Here is a 21,131-nt window from a genome sequence, read left to right on the forward strand (position 1 = left end):
ACTCATAGCGACCCCACAGGAGAGTACAATTGGCCCTGAGTTCCCAAGACTGTAACTCTTTAGGGGAGGAGAGAGCCTTTCTCCCAGGGAGTGGCTAGTGGTTTTAAACTGCTGACAATGTGGCTCTCAGCCCGACTTATCAGCATAATGCTCCTAGGGCTCCCTCCCACATGTAGGGCGATCAAAAATAGCATAGCTTGCATCAGGGGTGCCCGAGTCCTCAAAGTGACATCTTTGTTCTCGAAGGATTTATAGAGGGGATTTTCACAGCAGATTTGCCCAGTGCACAAGGACGCGGCTTGATTTCTTAGCTGCTGCTGCCAAGGGCTCTTATTTTGGCTCCAAGTGCAACTAAATCCCTGACAATTTCCATCTGAAGTTCATTGGTGCACTAGTCAGGCTTTCTGTCTCTAACAGAGCAGATCTGAGCGGAAGGTCCGTCGTGTCCTCCTGACTGAGCTGGTGACCCAGTCTGGGACTCTTGTCATGAGCAGTGAGTGGTGATAACCTGGGAGGGCTGGGCTTAGGAAGGTGAAGCGGTGGAGCTGTGCTATCACCCCCATGGCAGCCCAGAGACAACAGCATGACATGTCACCTGGTCCTTACACCATCCTCACCCCATTGCTGACAGGTCCTTGTCTGACTTTATGACTGTCATTATGACATGCCAGTCCATGTCACTGAGGGGCTCCCATGCCCTCCTGGGCCCTCTGCTTCTGCACTATCATGTCCTGCTCCAATGGACCACAGTTCTAGGGGAAAGACTCCAAGTGGAAGCGTATTGTCTCGAAGCCATCTTGGGAAGTTTTAAACAGGACAGAGACAAGACAAAGGCGTGTCTGGATGAGGGAGACCATCGGCATGCGACCGTAATGGTGTCCAAGGGTCGCAGCCGTGCAGCTAGTTAGAGACAGTGGAAGGCCTCACAGAATCACGACTGGCGCCAGGTCAATTCGTCCCAGTCGCAGGCAGAACGAGGAAAGTGGGAAAGGGATTGTAGTTGAGATACGGATGCTACTGCAGGTCCTGACAGCTTACAGGATGGTTTCCAACTGCTGTCTTTGTGCTTAGCAGCCCAATGCGTAACGCACGGTGCCACGTGGGAACCTCACTTCCGAGCACCCTGCCCGAATGGCAGTGCTGGCTAATGGTCAGTGAGAATTCAATGGAGATCGGATTGATGTCGAGATTCGCATGGAAACAGGGCTCCCACCATAAACCTCTGCCTTCGCCAACTGTGTGCTTAGCATCTTTGTCTGAACCCCAGGTTCTTTGGTAAGATAGGGCTGATCATACAGGTACATCCGCGCCTCATGGGAAGATAAAGTGCAATAATGTAGATAAGGGTCACTCAGCAGTGTCTCCTTGCAAACTCTGCAAGTGCCAGCAATGATCCCGATCACCATCATATAGATCCCATGTCTTAGGTGTGACTGCCAAGCCCTAGGGAGAGTCCAGCCTGCCAGGGAGTTTGCACCGATTAAAATGAGACACTTGTCTGTGATAATTCCTTCCCCCTTTCACTTCCTTTCTGTGGGCAAGGATTAAGGAGCTCTGGTGTTGCTGTGTGTTAAGCGCTGGACTGCTAACCGCAAGGTCAGGGGTTCAAACCCACCAGTCACTCTGTAGGGAAAAGTTGATGCTTTCTTTCTTTCTTTTTTTAAAAAATCATTTTTATTTTATTTTATTAGGGGAAGATGAAGCTTTCTGTTCCTATATAGATTTCCATCTCTGCAATCCTCTATAGCAGTGGGTGGCAACCCCTTTGGGGGTCCAACGAGCCTTTCACAGGGGTCTCCCGATTCGTAACAGGAGCACAATGATAGTGATGAAGTAGCAACGAAAACAATGTTATGGTTGTGGGGGTCACCACACCATGAGGAACTCTATGAAAGGGCCGTGGCATGAGGAAGGTGGAGAACCACTGCCCTGGAGGGTCCCTAGGCGTCGGAATGGACTCCCTGGCAGTGAGTGGGTGGTTCCCACTTTACGACTGAAGAATGGGAGCCAGGTGTGTGAGAGATGAAGGCATCAGAATTGGAGGAAGGGTGGCCTCTTAGATGTCATGAGGGTGGTGGCAGCTATCAGAGGGAGGTGTGCCTTTCTGGCCTTCGCGAATTGCCTGCTTAGAAGCCACTCCGTAAATGGACAGTGGGAGCACTTTCTCCTGGGCAACCGCTCAGGGCCCTCATCTTTCAGTTCAGGGGTTACGAGCTCACTCGTTTGAAAGGAGTCACAGTGACACGATGATAGCTATGGCCAGGTTGCTAGCTGCTGACCACAGGGGCCCTGTGCACAACACTGCCCAGCCCTTTCCAACCCCGTGAAGAGTTACGGATGGGACCCTGTGATCCACAGGGTTTTCAGACATCGATGGCCAGACCTTTCTTCCTAGTCTTTTTTAGTCTGAAAGTTCTACTGAAACCTGTAAGTCCCACTGCCCTTGAGTTGGTTTTGACTCATAGTGGCCCTATAGAACTGCTCTGTAAGGTTTTTGACACTGTCGATCTATTTTTTTAAAAACAGTTTTATTGGCCTATAATTCAAATTTAATTCAATAGTTCAATCATATTAAGTTGTACAGTCATTTAAAATTTTATAATCACAATAAATTTTAGAGCATCTTCTTTTTTTCTTGTACCCATTATTAGCTCCCCTATTCCCCCCTAACAGCCTCTGCCAGAAACCCAAGAAACCATTAATCCTGTTACTATGTCTCTAGATTTATCTATCCTGAGTTTCCTATACCAAAAAATGTACCCCACTCCCCCCAAATGAACAACAATAACAGCAAAACAGAAAAATCTCAATCAGAAAGAAAGAAGATAATATTAAAAAGTAGAACACATTTTAAATGGGTCAAAAGGGAGATCAAATGAGAAAGTGTTAAATTTGAAGCGAACTGCATCTGCACCAATCTCCTTTCCAGTGCATTCTGCACGATAACAGGGCTGTCCATGTCTATGGTCAGAGGGGATTCCCTGGAGGCTGAAGTGCAGAGAGTTTCACCTTTCCCTCATGGAGTGGCCAGCAGGTATGAACCTCCAATCTTCTGGCTAGCAGCCCAGTGCCTAACCCATGACACCAGTGGGGTTTCTTCTCCAACATCTGTCAAGTCCTCCCTGTGTGCTGACCAGTCTTCTAAGTGCTTCACGATCTTAATGCCTTTAGTCCTTACCAGGTGGGTGCCTTGTGAAGTAGGTGTGACTGCACTACTTTCCAGCTGTGGAAACGGAGGCTCTGGAAGGTGAAGTGACCCACCCAGGGTCCCACAGCTGGGAGGCTGCAGAGTGCAATCCTGAAGGAGCTGTGCATTCCATGGCGTGGAAGCTGCAGCTAATTTGCGCCTATTTGGAGAGGAGGGTGAGGGGGAGGAAGTTGATAGTCTGTTTCCCCTTGGTGCTTTCACATGCCAGATAGTTTGGGCACTCTCTGGATACTCTGTCACTTCTTCAGTGTCCTCACTCCGTACTCTTCTTCTTCTTGCACAAGCACGCACACACACCTTCTCAGCATCACCATCCGTACTTTTGAGAAGAAAGACTCGAGAAGCGGTGATAATCAAATGATGCCAGCCAGACCGCACAGCGGCGCCAACACCAGGATTTGACTTTGTTCTGGCTGGTTCTAAGCCCAGTCTCTTTCCAATTAATTCTCTGTCCCACATCACCAGGCCTGTGGGCCTGCCAGGCAAATGTTTCAAGGAGAGGGGTGTAAAAGGGTTCTGTTGGTGAAGCCTGCCCTTTGCTTCTCTTAGTTTGGGACATTTTGGCCCTAGTCGTAACCGAGAGTGGACTCATGGTGGTGACATCACGGACCAGGAAGTGAAGCGCTGTCTGGCCTGGTGTTGTCACAGACATTAAAGTAAATTGCTGGAGCCACGTGCCAACCCTGCTCACCAGGGTGATGTCCTCCTCTGGCACTGGGTCCCTTGTGATGGGATTGCAAGTGACCATTTTCTCTTGTGAGCCACAGGCTTTCTATGGGCTACTTTTGGGAAGAAGGTGTCTCAGGGGTACAGTGTTCAAGCACTTATCTGCTAATAGAAAAGCCAGCAGTTGGAGCCACCGGCTTCTCTGTGTGGGAGAGATGGGTCAGGTCACCAGGCTTCCACAAAGAACCCAGTGCAAGAAACCCTTGGGGACAATTCTACTCTGTCCCATGCGGTGGGCATGAGTTGGAATCAACTCAGCGGCACATAACAGCCACCCTTTTCAAACATAGATCTTGGGACTGACAAATGGGCGGGGGGGGGGGGGTCTGGCTATGCCATTGAACAATCATTGGGGTGCTCACCTGCTAGCTGATGCTTGGAAGGAAGAGGAGGCTCTCTGCTCCCATGAAGAGTCAGAGCCCCAGAACCCTCATACAGGGTCACTTTGAGTTGGAATCGATTTAATGGCAGTGGGTTGGGTTAGTGGACAGATGGACTGTGGGAGGTTAACACATGTAGGTGATACACAAGCGTCTGAGATGAATCTCTTCTGTCTTGAGTAGACACTGTTGTCCACTTGCCTGATTTCTCCAAGCATATTCCTGATGTACAGAACTGTATGTGTGTTGGGGCTCACAATCGCATGGCCCATTTGCCCCTTTTGGCTCAATTATTGTGATTAACCACCAGGTTCTCATCCAGTCAGTCATTCAAAGCAAAGTAAAGGTACTCCACAATTCCTGGGAGAGCTTGTCCTCCTGCCAGGAGCTGCCTATGGCTGGGAGAGTTTGCAGCAAACAAATAATGTACCTAGGCGATGACCGACAACTGGAGCAGTGAAGTGAACTTCACCCAAGCTCACACAGCTAGGTCACAGTGGAGCTGGGACCCTGGCTTGCCTATCTCCAAGGCTCTAAATGTGTTAGACATATGGTGACTGCCTTGTTGTTGTTGTTGTTTGCTGCCATCCACTAGGCTCCGACTCACAGCCACTTCATGCAACGGATGGAAACACTTTTGTTCTTTGGCTTGAGCCCATTGTTAAGCCATCTCCTTAAGAACTTTCCTCTTTTTTTGCTGTTCATCTGTGTAATAGACACTCATATGTGTATAAAACAGAGGTTTATATACAAGGACAGTTGAATATGGAGACAACACCCCAGCCCAGGACAGATCAAGTCCATATGCTCAATATTAGCTCATATGTCTGATACCAATCTATAAAGTCCTTTTCAGACTCACAAAACACATGCAATAGTGCCGAATGCAGAGTCTTGTGGCAGTTGAAGCATCTTAGCGCTGGTGGAGGGCTCCACATGGCTCCTCCAGTTCCCAGGGCACGGAGTCTAGGAGCGGAGTGCCATGTGTCTTGTCAATAGAGCATCTCTCAGGGAGTGAGCAGAGAGAGAGAAGTGTCCCACGCCTCCCAGGAAGAAATACCCAAATTCCCAGAATCCCTAGGGGAAGGCCATGTCCAAACAGAAGCCTCAGTGGCTCTGACCCGATTGACAGAGTAGACCCCAACCCTTCACTCTGAATCTTCTCTTAAAACCCAAATTGACACCAGACTGTGTAACTAGCACGCCCTCCATTTTTCCAGGCATACTGTTCACCCTCAGGGACTAGCCACTCCTCCTGGCATGTCCGAGTCCACCATTCTTGCTCCGCAGGAGCATTCTGGCTGGGCTTCTCCAACAGTTGCGTGTTTTTCTGGCTGTCTGTGATACTTTTCCACCATAGATGTTGACTGTGATGATTTGTTTGCAGTCAGCGCCAGCTCATAACAAGACACCATACTGCCCACCGACTCTGCCATCTTGATCGTTAGCATACTGGAATCCCTTGTCACGATTACTGTGTCATCTCCATTTTAACAAGCGTGGTGTCCTTTTGTAACCATGGATCTTTCTGGAATACATAGCCCAGGCAAACAGGATGAAGTCTCCTTGTCTTCATGTCTAAGGAGCTGGTTGTATGAGGGGGGCTCAAAAAGCTTGTGGGGAAAAATCGAATTAATAACCAATAGAATTTCCCCGTGAACTTTTTTGAAGCTTCCTTGTATTTCTTCTAAGAGTCCCAGTGGGATAGTGGGTTATGTGTTGGGTTGCTAACCATTAGGCTGGCAGTTCAAAGCTACCAGTTGTTCCAAGGGGGAAAGGTGAGACTTTCTACTCCTGTAAAAGAAACCCAGAAACCCACAGGGGCAGTTCTCCCCTCTCCCATAGGTTGCAGTGCACCAGAGCCAACTAGATGGCAGGGAGTTTGCCTTTTGGGTTTTGTATTTCTTCTAAGACAGATTTGTTTGTTCCTTTGGTAGTCCAGGGCATGGTCAGTATTCTTTCCCAACTCCACAATTCCAGCACATCAATTCTTCTTCCTTCTACCTGTGGACACTGCCCACCCAGCTTTCACATGCATAAGAGTTGACCAGAAAGACCCTGTCTTGAGTCAGGTGGGCCTTTGCCCTTACAGTGACATCTGTGCTTGTGAAAACATTGAAATGGTCTGCTTTTGTCTCAATCAGGATATGCTAGGTTATGCTGTGGTAACAAACAGCCCTCTACATACCTCAGAGGTTTACAGCAGAAAGTTTTAAGAAACATTTTTTTTCTCGATAAATAATTTTATTCGGGGTTTTTACTACTCTTATTACAATCCATACATTAATTGTATCAAGCAAATTTGTACATATGTTGCCACCATCATTTCCAAAACATTTTCTTTCTACTTGAGCCCTTGGTATCAGCTTCACTTTCCCCCCCACCCTCCCACCCTTGTAACCCTTGATAATTGATAAATTATTTTAATTTTCATATTTTACCCCATCTGCTCTCTCCCTTCACCCATGTAAGAAACATTTATTTGTTAAGCATTGCACATAAGCTCTGAAATGAGCAGTTCCTGTGTCTCACAGAAAGGAGCCCTGACCCACAGGGGCAGTTGCACGCCGTCCCACAGGGTCGCTAAGAGTCCACATCACCTGGATGGCAGTGAGTTTGGGTTCTGCCCACTGCAGCTGCACCCTTAGAGCCGCCTGCCTGGGAAGTGGCCAATTGTATGGTCCAGGGAAAGAGAACATGGCCGATTAAACCCTGGCTCGTAAGTCTCTTCCTGGAAAGTTGCTGCTATACTTCCTCTCACGTTTCATTGGCTAGGATAAGTCACGGGGCCTCTCACATTTCATTGGCTAGGAGAAGTCACGGGACCTCTCACATTTCATTGGCTAGGATAAGTCACGGGACCACACTGGCACTCACAGGCCAGACAGCCGTTTCCTAGGCAGAGCAGTGAACGTGCGCTGGCCTTGGCATGCCTTGTCTTTACATCTGCTGCAGCCTTATGATGATCTTTAGGGATTTATCTGTAGAAATGAGATAGTACTCTGGGTTACATGTTGGGCTGCTAATCTCAAAGTTGGCTCTTCAAACCCACCAGCCACAAATCTCTTCATTTAAACACAGTATCGGAAACTCTAATCTCACAGCCCTCAAGTCAATTCCAACTCCCAACGACCCTTTAGGACATAGGAGAACTGCCCCTGTGGGTGTCTGAGAAGGCCCCTCTCTGTGGGAGCATACAGCCTGGACTTTCTCCCTTAGAGTGAATGGTGGTTTTGATCAGTTGATCTTGCAGTTAATAGCCTAATGTGTAACCTGCTACACCACCAGGGCTCAGAATCCACTCCATGGCACTGAGTTTGGGTTTTTGATATATGCTTTGCCTGCAATCGGAACAAAGAGAATTGAGCCACAGTCCCTGAGTGGTGCAAAGAGCTCGAATGGAGGCAGAAAGGCCGACAGCTCAACACACCTTCCTCCCACTCCACCCCCTGCTGCAACTCCATGGGAGAAAGACCAGGCAGTCTACACCCATAAAGATCCTCTCTCACTGCCATGGAGGTGATTCTGACTCATGGACACCCGATAGGGCAGGGTAGGTTTCCTAGAGTGTCAATCTTTCTGGGACTAGAAAGCCTCTTTCCCCCTTGGAGCAGTTGGTGCTTTCACATGGCTGACCTTGCAGTTAGCGGCCCAGTGTGTAACCACTGCACCATAGGACAGCTCTACTCTATCACATAGGGTTGCTCTTGGTCAAAAATCGACTCACTGGCACCTGGCAGGCATGATTCATACCTGCTGATTAATCCTAGTGGTAGTTGGTCAGTCTGAAGCAGTGAAGAAGCATCAAGTACAAAAATTCTTCAGTCTGCATCTCTCCAGCTCCCTGCAGCATGGCTGGGGGGTCCTGGGGGCCTCTATTGGCCCCCAGGTGGGCACCGTTCATTGGGTGCCTGCTGCAACCAGAGTGGCTTGTGGACTCGCAGCTGAGGCTTCCAGCGATCTCTGCCTTTCCAGAAAGCACAACCCACACTGACTACTTGAGAGCCCTTGGGACAGAGCAGAATGGCCCCTGGGGCTTCTGAGGTCACCAGTCCGCTCCCCAGGAGTGGCTGGTGTGTGGCTGCCACCTTTTGTGTCATTCCTGGGCTTGATTTGTCTTTGGAGGCTTGGGAATTCTGCTCACTGCCTGGTGTTTCCTGAGACAACGGGAGAACTGACTTTAATATCTTAGCGGAGAGAACCAGTGGGGAAAGGTGCAATGAATATGGGGTGTTGGTAGCCTGAAGGGGCCTTCTGAGTACTGGTGCTCATCCTTTCTGAGAATCTTGGTGAAACCGCTGGGAAGATATCTATAAAGGAAGGCTCCCTGCCAGGAGTACTGAGGAAAACAATTCCATAGGAAGGAGGGGCCAAAGCCCCTTTCTGTGGCTCATGCTAGCTGGCTTCAGGAAGATGGGGGCCCGACAGGCCTTGCTCCCATGATAGGGAGCCCCAGTGGAAGCAGGTCTCTGTAATTATAGGAGGGGATCTGTGAAGGTGGGGATCTGATTTGAATCTGACCTTGAATAAGCTGCCTGGCCTCTCTGAGCCTTAGTCCCCTGCCTTCGGAAACAGCCCTCAGTGGTAGCGGGCTTGACAAGAATGGAAGGAGCCCCCTCTTTTGTGGTTGTGTGTTAAGCTTTCCTCGGAGAACAAGACTGGTGCAGTTGGCCCTCCAGTTGGAGTGGGGAAGGCAGGCCCTGAGCCTGCCACAAACCTTTGGCCAGCGGAAGACTTATGAAGAAAGCAAAGCCCAGAAAGTAGAGTCATGGGGACTGGGGGGTGAGGGTGGGAGTGGGGGGACTCCTGAATGATTTGGAGGAGGGGACCCCATCTGGGGAAAGAATTACATTCCACAACTGGGACCAGCCAGCACGGTGGCTCTGTGTGAATGGGGAGGGTGGTTCTGAGGTGGCTTGTGGCTCCATGTGGCAGGGGGAGGGGAGTGAGAGGGGGACGCATCAGAGGCCCCCAACACCTTGTCTAAGCTAGGCCCACGGACCCAAATGGCGGCCAGCCTCTAGTTAACTGACCCAAGGTGAAACCATGTGCCTTGGAAGCGCACCTCCAACATCTTCTGACAGTGGGGAAGACCCTGAGAAGGGATCAGAGGCCCATCAGTGCCTGCCTTCAGCCTCACAGGCTCTCCCAGGGGAGGAGAGAATTCCCACAGAGCAGAATGTCAACAGCAGCTGGATTTCCTGTTGCTAGGCAACCCGGGGCTGCAGCCCTGGTACACATTTCTACCGGTTCCCTGGCCCCCTCCTCTCCAAGGGGATTTCAGGATGGCACATGGGGCGTGGCCAATGTGAACGTGCTACAGCTGAACTGCCTGAGAGAGAAATGGGCTCGATCGCAGAGACAGCAGTGCTGTTGCAGAGCTTAGCACGGCGTGACTGGGTCTCTGTGAGTCACAATCGTCTCAGGGAGTTTGGTATGTTTTCCATCCTGCCCCGTCTTCCCCATCGCCCCTCAGAGGTGGTGGTCGTGTGGTGCTATCCAAATCCGTTCTGACGGTCAGCGACCCGATGGACAACAGGGCCAAACACCGCTTGGCCCTGCACCCGCCTCCGACTTGTTCCTGGGCTTGAGCCTGTTCTGGCAGCCACGGTGTCAATCCCTCTTGCTGAGGACCTTCCTCCTTTTCGCTGCCCTCCAACTTCACCAAGCACGACGCAGGGACTGGCCTCTTCTGTCCACAGTACACGCGATGAAGTTTTGCCAGCTTTGCCTCTAAAGCGCTTTCTGGCTGTACCTTTTCCAAGATAGATGGACTTATTGTTCTTCTGGCAGTCCATGGTCCAATCAGTATTCTTCACTAATAATTCAAAGACATCAACTCTTCCACCGCCCTTGTTCATTGTCAGCTTTCATGTGCCTAGCCACCTGATAGGACACAACAGAACTGCCACCCCTGCCACCCCTCCCCAGCAGAACTTCACCGTGAGACCGCCAAGGCCTCCAGAGTTTGGTGGAGTTTAACACTTCAGCATACATTCAGAGCAGCCTTGGTGGCGTAGTGGTTGTGCATTGGACTGCGAGCCTCATGGTTGGCAATTCAAAGCCATTAGCAGTTCCTCAGAGGAAAGACTGGGCTTTCTGGTCTTGTAAAGAGTCACAGTCTCCGAAACCCGTCGGGGGTTCTTTTGAGTCAGCCTTGACTTGATGGCAGTGAGAGAGTTGTAGATAGTCAAGGGGGCTTCCAAAAGTTGGGGCTAGTGGAATGAAAAAAATCATGGGATTTTCCCAGGAACTTTTGGAAGCCCCCTGGTAAAACCAGACTGTGCCTGTCTCGCCAGCTTCCATCAGTTGTGTGCATGACAGAGTAGAACCGAGCTCCATCAGCCTTGCTTCTGCATGCCGCTGGGTGCTTACTTTCTGGTGGTAGTCAGCTCAGTGCAACCCGTTGACACTCCCGAGGCAGCCTCGGTCTTACTAAGTTGATTCTCACACAGAGTGATGCTCTAGGATGGAGTAGAACTGCCCTTGGGGGCTTCTTGATGAGAGCAGATTGTCTCTTCTGGCTCCCTCTCAGTAGCTGCTGGGTTTGAACCACTGACCTTGTGGTTAACAACCAGATGCCTAATCACAGCGACACCAGGGTAATATTAAAGCCTGGCTTCTTTCTTAGTCTGGAAACTCCCCTGACACCTCACCCTGGGCAGCCCTGCTGGTACTGGAAACACCGGCGTCCGGCGTCACCACACCCTGTAAGCCCCACAGTACCACAAAATTGACGGACATGGGTGGAATATGGATTTAGACTCTGATAAGAAAAGTTTGAGAAACAAAAAATTGAGAAACCTCACGGCCACTGAGTCAGTTCTACCATCGGGTTTCTGAGACTTTTTTTTTTTTTTTTTTACCGTTGCAGGGATTTTCATTGAAATTTCATTATATGTGTGGACTGCTTTGGGGAGTGTTCACATTTTTTAAAAATCATTTTATTGGGGGCTCATACAACTCATCACAATCCATCCATCGTGTCAAGCACATCTGTACATTCACTGCCTCCATCATTCTCAAGGCATTAGCTCTCCACGTGAGCCCCTGGCATCTGAGGCTCTCTCTCTATAGCGTTATGGAGACAGACACTTTCTCCCTTGGGTGGGCTGGTGGGTTTGAACTGCTGGTCTTGCAGCAAGGCCACGCAGCAGAGCTCAAACCCAAGTCCCATGCCTCCAGACTCTTAGGACACTCCCCGTTCCATAGCCCCTTGCCTGCGAAGCATTCTTTAGAAGAAAAACTCAGCTGCCTTTCCTGGCCCTGGCCCCAGCCCTCCCCGCACAGCACTGCCTTGCTATTTATAATGGAAACATCTGGGAACAATAGTATTGGGGGGGTGTATGGGAATGGGGGTAAGCTTACTCTCTACTTTGAGGTTGGAGCTACTTAGAGTAAATGGAGCCCTGGGGACCTCAGAGTAGAAGCAATTGTGCTGGGGACAGGGGTGGGGGTGGGGGAACAACTCTAGCTGTGTGCCCCCCCACTGCCCTCCAACTCTCAGTTTCCACATCTAGGAAATGGACCTTTAACAACAGACAACGTGTTCCCATGATGGGCACACAACTCACAGCCCCCAGATTGGGCACGGAAAGATTGGCAGCCACTCTCATGAATTCGCCCTGCAAAGGGTCCCATGTGTTAGAATGGCCAGTGACCCCGAGCTGGGGTTGGGGTCAGCTAGCCGACTCTGCAGTTTTCCTTGTGGGGTTTCCCTTAGATGCTAGCACTTGGTGAGGCCTTTCTTGCGTGGCGCCTCTGTTTGGGCATGAGCTTCCACCTTCAACCATGTTGAAGATTCAGAGCACCTACGTGGTTAAAGGGTAAAAAGTGCAACCGGGGCTATTTTTTGGAATGCAAGTAACTGGTACAGTCAGGCCAAGTTCCTCAAGGAAGGTAGGAGAGACCTCCCTCCCCTATGGGGTGCCCTCCACCCAACTGCGGTGAAGGAAGCACCCGCCCTTGGTGTTTACACCCTCTTCTGATGTGTGAATCTCCAATTCATAATACAAAGTCTAACGACTAAAATAAAATTGACCCAGGGGGTAAAAGAGCGAGCGAGAGCGTGAGCGAAAGGGATTGCCCGGGTGAGTGCAGGAGGCCGGGCGGGGTGGTGGTGGGAGGCAGAGGGTGCTAGCCAGCATTTCTGCACATGGGCTTGTGTTTGCTATGTCCATACTGGGTGTGTTTGCCATGTATGCGGACGCATCTGTGTGAGTGTGAATGTCGGTATTTGTGTGCCTGTGAGTATGTATGCCTGTGGACCTTTGTGCTGTGTTTTGTAGGTGTTTGTTTATATGTGTGGGTGTATTTGTGTATCTGTAAATGTCTCTGTCTCTGTGCATTTATACATGTTGCTGTCTCGCTGTGTCTGCGCATGCACATATGCTTGTGTGTAGATTTATGTTTGTATATTTGTGTGAGTGTTTGTAGTTTCACTTTGTATATGCATATTTATGTGTCTTTGTGCATGTCTGCATGTGTTGTATATTTGCACGTCTAGATTTGCATATCTGGGTTTCTACATTTATGCATGTGTATATTTGTGTGTCCGTGGTGACTATGCATTGGTCTGCTAACCACAAAATTAGCAGTTCTAAACCACCAGCTGCTCTATGGGAGAAAGGTGAGGCTGTCTACTCCCAAAAGATGTCAGCTTTTGTTTCAGCCTCGGAAACCCACAGAGCCAGTTCTACCCTGCTCTATAGAGTCACTACGAGCCAGCATGGACGTGATGGCAGTGAGGTTTTTGTTGTGGTTGAGTACAGATGTGTATTTACACATTTGTGTGCTGGAGTATATGTAAATATGTACATGTGTGTATCATCTACATGTGTGTGTTCGTGTTGGTGTATTTATGTGCATGCGTAGTTGTGTGTTTGCGTGTGTGTATTGTGAACTTGCATGCATGTGTGTTGTGTGTCTATCTGTGTGTATTCATGTATGTATGCATGTGTCGGTGCGGGTGTATTTGTGTGTCTATGTGTACATACTGGGTGACTTTCTGCATGTGTGCATTCTGTACCTGTGTGGGCACGGGCCCCCGGGTACATTGCTGGGAGCCGGACTGAACTCTGGCAATGTGCCCTTGCACAGATGACAGCTGGCATGGTAACTTGGCTCTGCCTGAGGGATCCTGAGACCTGGGCTGAAGCACCTGGGGGCTGCCATGGGGGAGGGGGGTGCCACGCTTTCTCCCTGGTTCACACTTACATCTCAAACCAACAATTATGTCGCCTGACAACTTAGCCCCTGCCTGAAATAAACCACCAGAGAGATGTTTTGACATGTGATGTTTCAAAAAAAGAAGTTCGGTTTGGCTCCAGCTGTTTTAAGAACCCCTTTGAGGTGGGGAGCTAGCTGGGAGCAGGCCAGGGTCATAGGGTACACCCGTATTCCCTCCCCCCCACCCCCGGAGAGCTGGGAACAGAAAGAGCAAGTCAAGGGGACAGGTGTTCCACTTGAATCAGGACTTTTTACTTGGTTGACTTTTAAAATTGCTGCCTGCAGATATTACAGGCTACACAAGGATGGGACAAAAGCATGCTCTTCCCGCCTCCCCCCGCCCATGGTCCCGTCCCAGAAACAGACTTTGTGACAGTTCTCCCTGGTACCCCAGCTCCCCCTGCATTTTATTTTGAAAGATTTTAGCATCAAAAAGTCTGTGGGGGTGAATTCCGTTATCTTTTAATTCCATTTTCCTACCACCTTTGTGCAGCTTCTCTGTGCTTGTGCCTCACAGACCAAGGGGAGCACACACACTCTACTCCTCCCACCCTCGCTGCTTTGAATTCGGTTTTATTTGCTCAAGGAGCCTTGGTGGCATAGTTCATTAAGCATTGGGCTGCTAACACTGAGGTGGACGGTTCAAACCCATTAGCCTTTCCTGGGGACCAAAATGAGGCTGCCTGCTTCTATAAAGAGCTTCTGCCTCGAATGCTCTCCAGGGCAGTTCTGCCTGCCCCACAGTGCTGCTGGAAGCCCTAGGTGTTGGCTTGAGGTCTTTGCCCACAATGGACCTTGGAGGTTACTCTGCCATCACATGTACATCTGCCAACAGCTCAACCATGTTTTATGTTTGTGGTGGAGAAGAATCCTAGTGGCCCCGTGATTAAGCCCTTGGCCGATAACTGAAAGGTCTGCAGTTTGAACCCACCAGAAAGACGAGGCTGTCTGCTCCCATAAGGAGTCTGCCTTAGAAACCCGAAGGGGCACTTCTGCTCGGCCCTATAGAGTCGCCGTGTGTCAGAGTCCACTGGATAGTCATCGGTGTAGCTTGGATCATGGTTGGTAAAGTAGAGGGTCAGCACAAACCAGGAAGATCCTTCGAGAGAGGGATTGAGACAGTGGCTGCAACCGTGGACTTGGGTGTCTAACTGATTGTGAGGACGACAAGGGACTGTTCTGTTGTACATGTGGTCACGCTGAGTCAGAACTGACTCAACAGCACTGAACAGCAGCCTTCTAGAAATTCATTGAGAAGGTCTACGGGAGGAATTTGATATGATGGTGGGTATACAGTTGACATCCCATAGTGTACTTGATGTGAGGGATACAGCTGACACATAGTAAGCGTGCACAGTACTAGCTAGTCTGCCTATGTGTTCTCAGTGCTAAGTACACAGTGGACTTCTATAAATATTCAGTGTGAGGTTGACACCTCCTTAGGGTTCCCAGTGCTGAATATACAGTTGGCATGCTCTAAGTGTTTACAGTACTAGGTAGACACATGCGTTCTATATGTGTTCTCAGCTCTGGGTATGCAATTGGCTCTCCATACATGTTTACAGCTGGCATTCTGTAAGTGTTCTCAGCGCTGAGTGGCAGTAGAGGCATCTCAGCACTGGCAGGGGTCTCCGCACAGTTCCATGTGTCTTGTCAGCTGCAGTGTCTCCCAGAGAGTGAGCAGAGAGAGTGTGTCTCGCGCCTCCAGGGAAAAATACAGGAGTTCCTAGAATCCTCAGGAGAACGCCATGCCCACACAGAGGCCTCATTGGGTGTGACCTGATTGACAGGCTAGACTCCACCCCTTCACGCTGAACCCTCAAACTGATACCAGATTATGTAACTACCACAAGTTGGTACCATAAACATTTACAGTTGGCACTCTGTACTTGTTCTCAGCTCTGGGTATGCAGTTGGCACTCCATACATGTTCTTGGCTATTTCCTATTCATTTGCCTCGTCACCCACCTCCAGTACACAAAGCACAGGCCCGAGGTGCTGCCTGGGTTTCTCAGGCCCGAGGCTGCCAGGAAGCATGGCCCACCCAGTGCAGCTGCCATGCCTGCTTTTAGCCCCCCAGCCTTGCTGGGGATGTTCTCTTGGTCCAGCCTCAAGTCCTGACTGGGCACTTGGCTGGAATATGCCTGTTGAAACCAAAGACTCCTGTCGGCTGACCAGCTGTGAGCAGTGCCGCCGTCACTGGAGATGACGGTGTCCCATTTTGTCAGCCTGTGCCCCACAGGGATGTCTGGTGGGGTGTCCAGCCAACCTGGGGCCGGAAGCCTCCCACTGGTATTGTCAATGGGATGCCAATGTCCAGGTAGAAAGGGATGGCCTTTTCAGCTCTCAGCTGAGTGGAGAGACCATTGGACCTTCTGGGGGCACTTTCCCTCACTGCCATCGGGTCGATGCCAACTCATGGTGACCCTATAGAACAGGATAGAACTTCCTCTGTGGGTTTCTGAGACTGTAACTCTTGACTGGTGTAGAAAGTCTTGTCTTTCTCCCGAGGAGAAGCTGGTAGTTTTGAACAGCTCACCTTGGGGTAAGCAGCTCAACATGTGGTTAGCTTTCCGGCGTAGCTTCCATTCACCCTGTGTATTGTCAAACCACCTTACAAAGATTTGTTTGCCTGGAGTCGGCGAGGGTTTATACAGCACACGAGACCAAACGGAATGCCAAGAGCAGCTTCCCTGAAACGGGGACAGGCCATCTGACTGCAGAAGGGCTTGAGGCATCTGGGGCATGGAGCTAAGCTGGGACGTGGCTGACATAAAGTGTGACCAGGGTCTGCTGCAGCAGCTGAGACGCTCATAATTGTGACCACCAAGTCCACATGGTTACCAGGATACTCGCTGGCCAAAGTGCTGACCTTTTACAACACAACTCCCCTTAGAATGATGACAGAAACCCACGGAGTGAGGCCTACATACACCTGCTCTGTGACAAATAAGGAGGCCTCATGGCATAGTGGATGAAGTGTCAGCTGCTCACCATGAGGTTGGCGGCTCAAACCTAGCAGCTCCTCAAAGGGAAAAAGAGGAGGCTGTCTGCTCCCATAAAGCCAGACCGCCTCAGAAACCCCAGGGATCAGTCCTCCTCTGGAGTTGGCATCCACTCGCCGCCCGGGGGTCTGGTGTTTTGATTTGGATGAGGAACACTAGGGTTTGTGGAGCACAAGTTTTGATCAGCACCACGGAAGAGAGACCTGGTGATCTGTTTTCATAAAGGTTCCAGTCCAGAAAATGCAACAGAGCCGCTCTACCCTGTAGCATGAGTCAGAATGAACTCTACGGCCCCACAGTGAAGTTCTTGGGGTCTGAGGGATCGTAAGGGGCCAGGAGGAACTTGAAGGGGGTTGATTCTATGGGAGCTATGTGTTGCGGGGCATCCCCACCCCCATAGTAGTCATCTCTGGTCTGTTTTGTCTTCCTGCAGGACCAGCTGAAGCAGTGTTTTTCCCGGCGGCCACCTGAGCCCAAGGACACTGACACCCTCGTGCAAGAGGCTGATCCTCGATATGGAACATGGACAGGACAGTGCCAGAGTAGGGAGAGGTAAGGCCTGCAGGCTCTTCTGGGAGCCCGATTTCTGTATTAGTAGGCCTTGGTGGCACAGTAGCTAAGAACTTTTTTGGTGTAGTGGACTGCTAACCGCAAGGTCGATGATTCAAACCCACGGAGGGCAAAAGCTGAGACTGCTCCCATAAAGCTTTAGTCTGGGAAACCCAAATGAGCAGTCCTGTAGGGTCACTGTGAGTCTATATTGACCCATTTTGTCTTTTAGTTTGGTGGCATCGTAGAGTACTTCTTGGGCCAGTATCCACAAGGTTGGCAGTTCAGACCCATAAATCATCTTGAGGGAGAAAGCTGGTGTAGCAGGGGCTGAAGGCCATCAGTGTCACCAGGATCCAGGGGCAGGCAGACAGGTCCAGGATCGAATCCCTGTGTCTCCCTCAAAGGCCATGGTAAATTACTTCCATGTTCAGCTTTTGTTTCTCTTCTCCATAGAGAGGGACTGATGGTTACATAATAAGCAATAGAAACCATGTGGGGCCCAGTTCCACCTGGGCAACCCCATATGGATAGAACAGCCCATCTCCAGAGGTCTTCAAGGGCTGATATTTTTTTCTTTTCAGAATGCACAGCCAGGCCTTTCATCCTCTGACAGAACTTTCCCCTAACCTTTTGGTTCTCGGGAACTCTGTGTATAACAAACCCACTGCCATCAAGTCAAGTCTGACAGTGTTTTCCAAAGCTGTTGATCTCAACAGAAGCAGAGACAGCCTTATCTTTTTCCCAAGGAATGGCTAGTGGGTTTGAACCTCTGGCCTTGAAGTTAGCAGCCTAACACAAAAAACCACAGTGCTGCCAGGGAAAAGGGACACCGAGCTTTGGAAAGGAGAGTATGGCAAAAGGGCCATCAGTGAGATGGATGGACACAGTGGCTGCAACAATGGGCCCCAACAGAGCGGTGATGGTGAAGATAGCATGGGACCAGGTGGTGTTCTGTTTTGTCGTACGTCGAGTCGCTGCGAGTTGGGACCGACTCGGTGGCACCTAACAACACCATGTGAAACAGAAAAGGGGAAGGTGGCATTTTGTTTGGGGGGGGGGGGGCTGGGGGATGGGAGGGAGAGACATTTCTGATAGTGCCCAAGGCAGTTGTTTTTTGATGGTTGCTGGCTAACCTGTGAAGTGTTTTTCATGGATGAGCAAGGAGCCCCCATGGACAACGCATGCTTAAGTGCTCCACCACTCACCGAAGGCTGGAGGTTAGACCCCACAAGTCACTTCCCGGAACAAAGGCCTGTGTTTTGGCTCCTATACAGAGCGACAGCCTTGGACAGCCCCTGGGGCAGCTCTGCCCTGTCCTGTAGGCTCTTCTTGAATTAGAGTCCACTTAATGAGACCAGCAAGAAAAAGAGAGAAAACATTAGCTCCCGAGAAAGCTTTTTTTTGTTCTGCCAACTATAAAATGTGTGTAATGAGTTTCATCATCTTTATCAACCTAACTGAGCTCACTGTGATCAAGCTGATTCTGACTTAGAAGTGCCCGTGTGGGTTCCCTAGACTGTAGGTCTTTGAGGGAGAAGAGAGCCTCATCATTCTCCCACCTATCAGCTGGTGGTTTCAAACTGCTGACCATGAGGATCGCAGCCCCACGCATAACCACAGTGACACCAGGTCTCCTCCTTCCTATATGAGGGGCTTCAATCAGTCTGTGGAAAGGAACAATGAACAGCAAGTTTGAACTTTCCCACGAACTTCTTGCAACCTCCTCGTAGTTTACTCAAAGGCTCTTGCAAAAGCCCTGATCTGGAATTTTGGAAACTTAGGTTTCAGTGTAGACCCTCGGGAGGGCTGAACTTCCTCTCTCCTGGTCTTATTTTCCAGGCTCTTAATTATCAGGGATTTCCAGACCTAGAGGAGTGAGATTCCTGTCTAGGAAGGAGCACCTCCTGCCGTGTTTTTGGGGGCCCTACAGCCTCTTTTCTTACCCAGGGAGCAGCTGTGCTCCTGTTTGTAGGGCGGTGGCGCCATCTGCTGCCTCAGTGGAGTATTGCTCATTTGGGCTAGTATTTGGGCTAGATTTCGCTTCACACCTATTAAATTATCCCACAGCTATCAAAACAAAACAGGATTGCGATTTTGCAATGGAATGTCATTCTGCCTGGGTAGAAGGTTTTACTCCACAGTTAGTTTGGGGGCGTTGCAGGGTGGACCGTGTTCTTAAAGAAATGCCCGTGGTGCACCCCACTCTTGCTCAGGGTAAAGATGGCCAATGCCCTGGGTCAGAGAGAAACCCGAAGAAGCCACTCTCCTCTGTCCTGGAGGCTCCTGGGAGGCAGAATCAACCTGATGGCAGTGGACGGAGCCCTGGTGGCACAGCGAGTTGGAGGTTCACACCCACCAGTTGATACAAGGGAGAAAGATTTACCACCTGAGGAACTCTGTGAGGCAGAGCCACAAGCAGGTGGCTGAGTTGGAATCCGACTTCCTTGGATTTCAGCGAAGCTAAAACTATGTGGTTTGTAGCACAGAGTCTGGCACACAGTGTGTGTTCGGTAAATCTTATTTTGTCTTAAAAGCTGAATGCGTGCACGAAACAGTGATAACCCCTCTCCCCACAATCAGTGCTCTTCCACAGGTGACCATTTGCCTGCCAGAAATATGAGGGGCTTTAAAAAGCCCTAGGAAAAGCCCTTTTAGTTCTGTTTCCCACCAGCTTTCGGAAGCTGTCTACCCGCCCCTGTACAAGGTGAGCTGCAAATGTAAGACCCTCGGGCAATCTTAAAGGTCCACAAGGGAAGATGCACAGAAAGCCTCATCTTTCTGCTACAGAGCAGCTGGTGGGCTCAGGCTGACCTTGCTGCCATGGCAAGATGTGCGACTCCACAGATGGATGGGTGGTGGCTGCGCATGAAGTGCACTGGCTGGGAATCGAACCCAAGTCTCCATTATAGAAGGCGAGACTTGTACCACTGGATGAGATGTTCCAATCCACTAAAGATTTACAAGGAGCCCTGGTGGCATAGTGGGTCATCAGCAGTTCAAAAACTGCCAAGTGCGCCGAGGGTGAATGATGAGGCTCTCTACTTCCATTCAGAATTAACCTTGGACTGATCACAATGATGGATAGTCCCCTCGCAGGGGGACGGAGAACAGAAAAGTGGGTGAAGGGAGACAACGGTCAGTGGAAGACATGAAAAAAAAAAAAAGAAATTATCAGGGGTTCATGAGGGAGGAAAATGAGCTGATACCAAGGGCTCAAGTAGAGAGAAAATGTTTTGAAAATGATGATGGCAACATATGTACAGATGTGCTTGACACAATGGATGAATGGATGGATGGATTGTGATAAGAGCTACCAGCCCCCAATAAAATGATTTTTAAAAAAGGGTTAACCTTGGAAACCTATAGAGGCAGTCCTACCCTGTCCTCCAGGGGCTACAAGTCAGAATTAAATCAATAGTGGAATGCTGAGCAGGTTTCAGCAGAGCTTCTAGACTGAGACAGACTAGGAAGGCAGGCCTGGTGATCTGCTTCCAAAAATGATTCTCAGTGCCAACCCTATGGATCACAATGGTCAGAGTTACAGCGATCACAAGTCTACAGCCGATCGTGGGGGTGACTGAAGTGGGCAGCATTTCATTCCACTGTGCACAGGCTGTCATTGTTCTGAGGCTGACTCAGCGGCAGGCCATCCCATCAGTAGCCATGTGCAAAGGAAGATAGTTGCCATGAGTGTTCCCACTGTGTTCCATTGCGCTCCCGGATGTGAAGTATGATCTCCGTATGCAGCGACATAGATCAATAGGAATGCTGTTGATGAGATTGTCCACATCCCCTTTGGAAAAGCCGTGTGTGTTGTTGCATTCATGGCTCCACTCTCAGTTCGCACTAGCCGCGCCATAGGGCACAATAGCTATACATGTGTTGGGGGTTCTCGATTTGGACATCACAAAGGGAGGCTTTTTGAACAGGCTGAGACCGATTTCTTGCTGTTCCTGGACTGGACAGCACCCCCCAGACCATGCTTCCTAGACCCTAAGACCCCTTTCTCCGAAGCAGGTTCCTCAGACATGT

The 21,131-nt window shown here is 50.0% G+C and overlaps 1 protein-coding gene across 3 annotated transcripts in view; it reads left to right on the plus strand.

Annotated features, from left to right (window-relative positions):
• The window catches only part of KIAA1671 (KIAA1671 ortholog), a 188,934-nt gene that overhangs the window by 154,354 nt on the left and 13,449 nt on the right, over window positions 1–21,131 (plus strand). For all 3 annotated transcript variants that reach the window (XM_075533727.1, XM_075533728.1, XM_075533729.1), the window contains one exon: window positions 16,981–17,099. In XM_075533727.1, coding sequence (XP_075389842.1) covers window positions 16,981–17,099 — 119 coding nt within the window. The remainder of the gene's footprint in view (window positions 1–16,980; window positions 17,100–21,131) is intronic.

The sequence above is a fragment of the Tenrec ecaudatus genome, chromosome 16, assembly GCF_050624435.1.
Source record: "Tenrec ecaudatus isolate mTenEca1 chromosome 16, mTenEca1.hap1, whole genome shotgun sequence".
In the NCBI taxonomy this organism is placed as follows: Eukaryota; Metazoa; Chordata; class Mammalia; order Afrosoricida; family Tenrecidae; genus Tenrec; species Tenrec ecaudatus.